The following is a 9,092-nucleotide window of genomic DNA, read 5'->3' as shown; positions in this document are numbered from 1 at the left end:
CTGAGAGGGACGGAAGAATCGAAGCTGGGTCAGCCGCATGCAAGGCAAATGCCCTACATACCGCGCTATTGCTCCAGTCTGTAGTGAAATAAGTAGTTCGAGAAAAACTGTGTTATTTGACTCAAATGTATATAGAGAAAACAAACACATGAGCTAAATGAAGCAAAGATATAGCTCAATGGGACTGGAGCCCATGCTTTACATTTAGAGCCTGGGCTTTGATCACGGGCCGTAGTACTTCTGGAGTGACCCTGAGCACAGAGCCAGGAGTTGCATCTGAGCACTGCCAGGTGTGGCCTAAAAACAACAGAAGCATCAATACCATTTCTCCTAAGTCAGAGTAATTGTTCTGTACTGTCTTCTTTCAGGTAGCATGAGTATCTGCACTACTGACAGACAATGGATAAAGTCAATAACTCTGTGGTGTCTGAGTTTGTGTTCCTGGGACTTTCCAATACCTGGGAGATACAGCTGCTCCTCTTTTTCTTTTCCTCTGTCTTCTATGTGGCGAGCCTGATGGGGAATCTCCTCATTGTGCTAGCAGTGACCTCGGATTCTCATTTACAGACTCCCATGTACTTCCTGCTGGCAAATCTTTCCATCATTGACTTGATATTTTGCTCTTCTACAACTCCCAAGATGATTTATGATCTTTTAAGAAAGCACAAAGTTATTTCTTTTGGGGGGTGTCTAGTCCAAATCTTCTTTATTCATGCAATTGGGGGCACTGAGATGGTGTTACTCATTGCCATGGCATTTGACAGATATGTTGCCATATGCAAACCTCTCCACTATCTGACCATCATGAACCCCCGAAGATGCATTTTATTTTTAATCACTTCCTGGATTATTGGACTTATTCATTCAGTGACCCAGTTGGCTTTTGTTATAGACTTGCCTTTCTGTGGCCCTAATGAATTAGACAGCTTCTTTTGTGATCTTCCTCGATTTATCAAACTTGCTTGCACAGACACTTACAAATTGGGATTCATGGTTACTGCCAATAGTGGCTTCATTTCTGTGTTCGGCTTTTTAATTCTGATGATCTCTTATATTTTTATTTTGGTCACTGTACAGAAAAAATCTTCTGGTAGCATATCTAAGGCTCTTTCTACTCTGTCAGCTCACGTCACAGTGGTGGTTTTGTTCTTTGGGCCATTAATCTTTTTCTACATTTGGCCATTTCCCATATCACATCTGGATAAATTTCTTGCCATCTTTGATGCAGTTATCACTCCTTTTCTAAATCCAGTTATTTACACTTTTAGAAATAAGGAGATGAAGGGAGCAATAAAGAGATTATGCACTCAATTTATGAATTACAGTAAATTTTAAATTAACTAAAGCCACGGTCTGGGGAAAAAAACTCAAGTGGTAGAACACATGTCTAATATGTGTAAGGTCCTGAGCTGGATCCTGGGTTCACATAGACCCCTGAGCACTGCTAGAGGTAGCTTATTACTGGATCAGAGCATCTTCAGAAGGGACCTCCTGAGCACTGTTTGGGTGGTCCCCCTTTAAGGTATGTACTAGTTATATGTGTAAAAAGCAAAGTTTACTAAAATTTGAATATGACCAATTCAATTAGAATCGCTATCTGCTACTTAGTTTTGTGTTCTGTCTTTTGTTAATTCTGTCTTTTGTTAACAAATTGAATTGGGCTCTGTTTAGGGAAAAGAATTGAAGTCTAAAAGTCATGGCTCTTATCACCAATGGTCTTACCTCTGTATAGTGCCAAATAGAATCCATCTAAATGTTTAATAAACCGTTTTGATAGTTAACATGCAGCTTATTATTCATTTTCTATTTTTACATGAGTAAAGTGTCACATTTGAAAGATAAGTATTAATTTAAAATTTCTCTAATTTTTCTTTCTCTACAGCTAATCTGTTTTTAATCTTTCCACCTCTTATCTGCTAGCTTTGATTATCGTTTTGTTGTAATGTGGCTTTTTTCAGTTTAATAAGGAGATAAGCCATGCCATTTGTTGTTGTTGCTTGTGTGTTTTTGGACCAGTGGTTCTCAGGGCTTATTCTTGGAGCTGTGCTCAGGGATCACTACTGATGGGATCTGGGGGACGATATGTATGGGGTTCTGGGGACTGAAATTGGGTTGACTGCATGTCAGGTAAGTGCCCTGTCCTCTCGCTATTTCTCCAGCCCCATACCATTTTTTTTTAAATTGAAAATGTTTGTGACAGAGAATTGTTAAGTTTGTGAACTAATTACTAAAAACAGTGAACTCTTAAGATATTGCAGATGGAACATTTTTAGGAAGTATTTTTTTAAATGGGATAAGAAATAATGGAAGAGGTTAAATTATTAAACATTAAAAATAAACAAAAAATACTTAAAACCTTGCGGAAGGGTGTGCGGGGTTAAAACTCAGGCACCTGAGGAGGGAATTCCTTATGACTGATGTGTCTTATGCCTGGAGAAGGGTCCACTAGCGGGGACTAAACCTTCTGGGGAAGGGCTGTTGTTGGCTAGTGTAGTCACTGTTGAGAAGAAGGAAAAACAGCTGGTACTTTGGAAAACAGCCTAGGTTGATGCAGAGAAGAGTGTATTTGGCAGATGGTCAGAGGTATATAGCAGGCAGCAAATTTGAAGAAAGTTTGTTTTCTAGCCTCACAACCTCCTAGTATCTTCGAAAAGCAAAGTTAGCAAAGAAAGAAAGAAAGAAAGAGAGAGAAAGAAAGAAAGAAAGAGAGGAAGGAAGGAAGAAAGAAAGGAAGGAAGGAAGGGAGAAAGAAAGAAAGAGAGGAAGGAAGGAAGAAAGAAAGGAAAGAAGGAAGGAAGGAAGGAAGAAAGAGAGGAAGGAAGGAAGGAAGAAAGAAAGAAAGAAAGAAAGAAATGCAAACTTGCTCCTGCAAGCCCGCATTCTCCCTTGAACAAATATCTCACTTGTTTCACTGTCTCTTCTTGTTCACTCTCAAGTTTGTGTTATCACTTGAACATGTATTCCTTCCTTTTCCTCACCCACATCTTTCTTTCTTTCTTTTTTTTTCTGAGAGAATACCCTATATTTTATTTTATTTTTTAAAATTTTTATTAAATCACCATGTGGAAAGTTACAAAGTTCTCAGGTTTATATGTCAGTTATACAATATTCAAACACCCATCCCTTCACCAGTGCCCATATTCCACCACCAGAAACCCCAGTATACCCCCCGCCCCACCCCTACCCCCTACTGTATAACTAATGAATTTCACTTCATTTTTTCTTTACCTTGATTACATTCCATAATTCAACACAAAACTCACTATAGTTGTTGGAGTTTCCAACCAAGAGAGACAGACCTACTACATTTGATAATTAGTTTTTCATTGCTGGAAATGAAGGGATATGTAGCCCCACTGCTACAAGTACATAACTCTCTCTCTCTTTTTTTTTTTCCTTTTTCCTTTTCCCTTTTTTTTTTCTTTTTTCCCCTCATCCCCCTTCCTGCGCCTCATAGTATGGTGTACGCCATGCCGCGTCGGCCAGCGTGGGGCTTTTGCTTAGTTCACAGTCCAGAGGTGGCTGCTACATTAAAAACCTTCAATATTTCAACAAAAACTTACTGTTATTATTTGGAGTTTCCCCCCCAAGTCAGACCTGTTCAAATGGAACCATTTCACATTGCTGACAATTATAAATGTTAAGTCCGCGTGGTTTTGGATTTCTGTATAAAGTCCAGGGAAAATTCTGCCAGAAATTACATAGCCCATCTCACAGTCCCAGTGCATTGCTGTAAGAAGTCTCTGAATTCAAAGTCTTTAGGCGCAGAGTGTCCGATTCTCGCTCAGCGGCTCCGGATTTATCTGGGCCGAGGGTGTGCTGGTTACTCTCCCTTCCCATGAGTTCCTGGGAGCCCCAAAAGTAAAATCCGAATACCTGTGGGTTTGGAGTCACAGAAGATGGCGCCTGCCACATGGGTGCCGCCAGCCCGCCGCTTTCCATGCAGGAAGACAGGGTGGGGAGGAAAAAAAATCCACCCCCGGCAGCACAGAGTTGTAGTCCAGTTCGGTGTCCCAGTGCATCGCTATCGGATGTTGCGCTGGATGCCCGAATGTGTTACATCTTTGGAATCAAAGTCTTTAGGCGCAGAGGGTCCCTCACCCACATCTTTCTATGTAAGTTTTGTTTAACAAAAACTATCTTGTTTCAAACTAATAGAATCTTAAAAACCTATTGTATTGTGAAATATTAATTGTATCAGCTGTCAGTTTTCCAATGCTGCTCTCATATGAAAAGAATTTTGAATTTTATTGGATCTGTGTATGTGTATACTATATTTTTAAGATTAACTTGTGAATATCACTATTGCTATCCCAGTTAGAGTTCTATGTGGTGTTTAGTCCAAATTGCAAATTAACCCAATTAAAACTTTTAATTAAATAGATTAAAAAATAGAAAAAAAACTATCTTGTTTCACACACAAAAAGAAAAAAAAAACAGAAATGTGACTACAAAAATATGAATGAGTATCTCAGCTCCTACATTTTATAGAGTGTAGATAGGTATATTAGAACCCCAAACAATAGCTTATATGGCACATACAGAAATTTATAAAAGTTAAGCTTCAATTAGTATATAGTGTTTTTTTAAATTTAAAATTAAAATTAATGTCGCTTTGAATGACCTCATTTTAGAAAGTTAACTATTTATGAGCCGAAGGTCATAAAAGAAATCTATGAAAGGCCAGAGAGATGGTATGAAGGGTTGGGTGCTTGCCTTGCACAGAGCTGACTTGGGTTGGATTCCAGTAATACATATAGTCCTTTAAACTCAGATAGCTGTGATCCCTGAGACCACGAGGGTGGTCCAAAATAACAAAACAAAACAAGGAATGCCTAGAAAAATCTAAATATGAAATGTATTCTTTGTTGTCTTCTGTTATTTTAGATCTAGTTTCATTGGTAGTGAGTTATCATGTCTCCATAGGACTGTTTGTTAATTGTTCACTGATATGCACCATCATCATGTTTTGAACATCTATATATCAAACAGAGTTTCAACACTGGAGCATTACTATCAAGGCATTACAGCACTGGACTTTATTCAGATTCTACAAGTATTCCCATTAATGTTCTTTTTCTAGTGCTAAGAACAATACAGGTCATGACATTACATTGAGTTATCTTGTCTTGGCATTTCTTCTGGCTTACAAGTTTTTGAGTCTTGTGTATCATGGTTGCAGCAGTGCTGACAGTATTATACATTTATAGATTTGTAGATTGTTTCTCAGTGTGGCTTGGTATGAAAAAATTTCTCCTAATAAGGCTGAATTTCTGGGATTTTGTATATATTATAGCAGTAAAGTAACTTAAAAATATTACATTATATTCGGGGATATGGTTCTGCCAGCTAGTCAAACTCTACCGGTGCGGCGAGTGCATCAGCAGCCTGATGGTGCCTTCAGATTTCCAGATACCCCAAAATTGCTGCTATGCCTTTGGCCAGACCCCAACAACTTGGGGCCAAGTTTATCAAGAGCCAGAGACTATAAACTAAAGCTCCTGGAAGAGAGCCCCACAGACTGCCCTGCCCCCGTGCCAGGCTGTCTTCACCAGGGCACCTCGGAGGGGGGTGGGTTGAATGTCCCTCCCTGCCCCAAGCAGAACCCCAGCAGCCAAATCCTCCAGAACCCAACCACTTCCATGTGCAAGGCCACTCTTTGTATGCTTGAATGACCCTCACTCAAGAGAGGAAGAGCCTCACCCAAGACGGGGATGAATCTCACCAGAGAGCAGACTGGCAGGAAAACCCAGGTATGCAGGAACCTATGATTGAGATCTCCAAGCCCTCTTGGATCAGGACTGGGCCTCCTCCCCCCATGTCCCCAGATTTCCAGAAGCTTGGCAGTCACACTCACAAACTGCCTCTGGCACCATGTAATCTCATCAATGGACAAGACTGAGAGACTATAAACTAAAGCTCCCGGAAGAGAATGACACAGAATTTTCTGGACACTATATTCTATCCATAACAAGCAACACAAAACAAATCATCTATTGTGTAGTCACAAATAAAGAAAGAAATGATCCTCTGGTGGCTGCTGCTGGACAGGTGTGTCCCTTCAGTAGCCCTGAGCCGCCTCTCTGCCTCTACACCTCCCCAGGGCCCCCCAACAGAGACACAGAGAGACAGGGAGATGGGGAGGCTGGGCACCACAGTCTGATGGTGAAAATGGCTCCTTTAATGCAGAGTTGCCAGCATACTTATAGAACATCTGAAGGGGGGTTGAGGTAAGGGCAGGTGTGCTGGTTATTTACATAGATAAACATTTGGCAGAGGGAATTCTTTTAGGGAGATCAACCCAAGGAGACACTCTGGCTCCCAGGGACAACTACATTGTTTTAATGTTTCCCTTTAATTATATAAGTTACCAATACCTGCAGTTTTTTTGATAAACACAGTAAGAGACAAAGATTCCAATACTGAGTTCTCTGGGCTGAGAGTAAACAAGGCTTTAAGCACGTGGTTGTCTGGGCTCTGAGGGCAAGCAAGATTTTTACCGTAAATCCCAGACTTAGTCCTCGGGACAATTCAGCTAGCCCTTCCCCAGGGGGTCCTGTCTCTAAAGTTGTAAGAGTTTGCATGAAAACCATGCATTTATGCTTTCTAGAATGTCCCATATGTCCCATTTCAACCCGGGTAGTTTTGCCTCTTGCCCTGGGTCCATCCCAGTCCCATGGTGGGACCTCCCCTTTGGGGTGTCAGGAACTACAGAAACTGAAGCCTGAGTCAAATAGTTATGATCAAGTAATTATGTCCAGGAGCAGATATATTTCAGAGTCCATCAACTCCTAAATATTAGGAGCATAGCATTAGTGGTCTTTCTGTGTTTAACCAAAGAACACTGCTCTATGGTAACATATAAAAAGGCTATAGGGGAAACAGAAAAGCAAGTACAAATATACAGCACTTCAAATACAAAGCAGTATCAATACAAGTTCAGGATTACCAGAAAGTTTTGTTTTACAAGCAATCTAGATTGACATGGGGGACTGTGACAATAAGAGGTAAAATACAAGGGAAAGGTTACAGATAAACTTTAACTAAGTTAGGGATGCTAGCAAGGGTAATATAAATTCCTGTAGGAGGAGGAAAAAAGACAATACACTGATAAAGCCTAAAGCACTGAGGGTTGATATCCAACAATCTATCATTTCCTTTTCAGCAGATTTGAGTAGTGGTGAGACTAGTGTAAAAATATCGAATGTAACTAAAGTAGAGTATGGGGGAAATTGTCTGCCACATGTTCCAAGGGTTGGAATGGGCTGGGATGGGGGCTGTGGGAATTTTGGTGGTGGAAAATGGGCACTGGTGAAGGGATAGGTGTTTGATGATTGTATGACCAAAGCTCAAACATGAAAGCTTTGTAACTGTATCTCACGGTGAATCAAAAAAAAAAAGCGGGGGTGGAATAATAATAAAATAATAAAATAAAATTAACATTCAGAATAGAATAAAAAAAGTAATATGGAGTTTATGCCCAATTCAATCAGCTTAATCAATGGTTGAATAAATAGCAGTACTCTTACATTATTTTTAAAAATTACATTACATTTAGGGCTATGTAGGATAACATTGGTTTTGTCCTTTCATTCTTGCCAGCAGGGAACTTAGGTTTATCAGCTTACACTCATCACAGTGCTCCCCAGTCACTCCCATTCCTTTGTTTATCTGTAAACTCTTCTCTGTGCCCTCCTACCCAACCAATTAATCACCTTTTTCCCTAATCAGATTCTGTTAACTTGTAAGATCAGATCCTTCTAAGGACACTGAATTTGTATTGTAAGTTATGTCTTTTAAAAAAGTTTACCTTAAAACAATGTCCTTTCTGTACGACACAGGAAGATAGTTAATAATATATTTATTCCTGGGCATCTGCTTTCTTGACTCAGCTGCCCTTAGTTCCTAGCACTCCAAAAGCAGGGTCCCGAGGAGGGACTGAATGGACTTAGGACAAGTTGTGAGCTACCCTGACATCGAAATGGGCCAGGCCAAAGTGCCACAATACTCAACTATAAGTTGAGAGCATGTTCATGAACAAATGCTGTCATGATCCAAAAGTAACGATGACAAGATTAGGACTCTGCTGGGGTTAGGAAGACTAACCTGGCCTGAGGACTGTGGTCTGGAATATATAGTGAGATGTCCTTAGGAAAAACCAAACTTTAAGTTTGATATCTCTTACTGTGCTCATACAGAATGACATTGCTAGAAATATTAGAAGTAGATTTACTTAAATAGGTCCACTATTTAAGTGGATTTCTAGCTGAGGAAAGAAGAATGAGACAAACCCTGGATGGGATCCTGCCCTTAAGCAGATCTCCTAGTAATCTGGAGTAATCTCTTTAGATGAGATTTTATCCTTGAGTTAATCTCCTGGAGGAGTGGCCTTACCTCTCTTTGTTGATTCGTTAATGTTCAACCCCACCTTTGTATCACCACCCTACAGTGATTGCGATATAAACTAAGACTGTAAGGGGGTGAGGGGCAGAGTCAGGTTAGAATCCAGAAAGTCATATTCAGAATTCAGGGATCTAGGATCTAGGAATGAGGGGCTAGGAAGGAAGAGTGTGTGAGGTGGGAGATATGAGAGATTGAATAAATGGCAAGTAATCAGCAACTAGCTTGGTTTTTCTTTCACCTGCCCATCGCCAACAACCGACCAGACCCGGTCCATACACAGTGGCTGGAGAACACTGAACGTGGGTGGCGAGAGTGAGCCGCCTGGAGAGCCCGTGAACACACACCCTTCCACACGTGTGTATATTTTTTACAGGGGTACATAATACTTACTTACATATCATTGCTAGTGACTCTAAACTGGCTTAGTTGTTTTGTTATCTGGTCCCAATTAAAAACAAGTGATTTATTAGAGCCGATTGCTGTTTGTGTTCTTTTACTGAGTAGTCATTTCCTAACCTCAAGTTTTCTATGGACTTGATGATGATAAATTTTATTTTATGTAATATATTTCTTGGGAGTGTAAATAGGAATTTCTTTCAACCTTATTTCTTTAGGCTAGATTACAAAATAGTCTGTACATGATTTCTTATGACCTGCTTACCTTGCTCTTTAGATTCAGTTTTTCTGTC

The 9,092-nt window shown here is 40.1% G+C and overlaps 1 protein-coding gene across 1 annotated transcript; it reads left to right on the top strand.

Moving 5' to 3' along the window:
* Nucleotides 1-399: 399 nt before the first annotated feature.
* Nucleotides 400-1,335, top strand: LOC101545945 (olfactory receptor 4F6-like). Its single transcript, XM_004609753.2, has one exon. The coding sequence runs from the start codon at nt 400-402 to the stop codon at nt 1,333-1,335; it is 936 nt and encodes a 311-aa protein (XP_004609810.2).
* The last annotated feature ends 7,757 nt before the right edge of the window (nt 1,336-9,092 follow it).

The sequence above is a fragment of the Sorex araneus genome, chromosome 3 (assembly GCF_027595985.1).
Source record: "Sorex araneus isolate mSorAra2 chromosome 3, mSorAra2.pri, whole genome shotgun sequence".
NCBI classification, from domain to species: Eukaryota; Metazoa; Chordata; class Mammalia; order Eulipotyphla; family Soricidae; genus Sorex; species Sorex araneus.
Note: the sequence above shows the minus strand (reverse complement) of the source record. Positions and strands in the feature narration are given on the sequence as shown.

Bases quoted from the DNA above. Each gene is read 5' to 3' on its own strand.
- LOC101545945 (XM_004609753.2), top strand. From the start codon at position 400: ATGGATAAAGTCAATAACTCTGTGGTGTCTGAGTTTGTGTTCCTGGGA.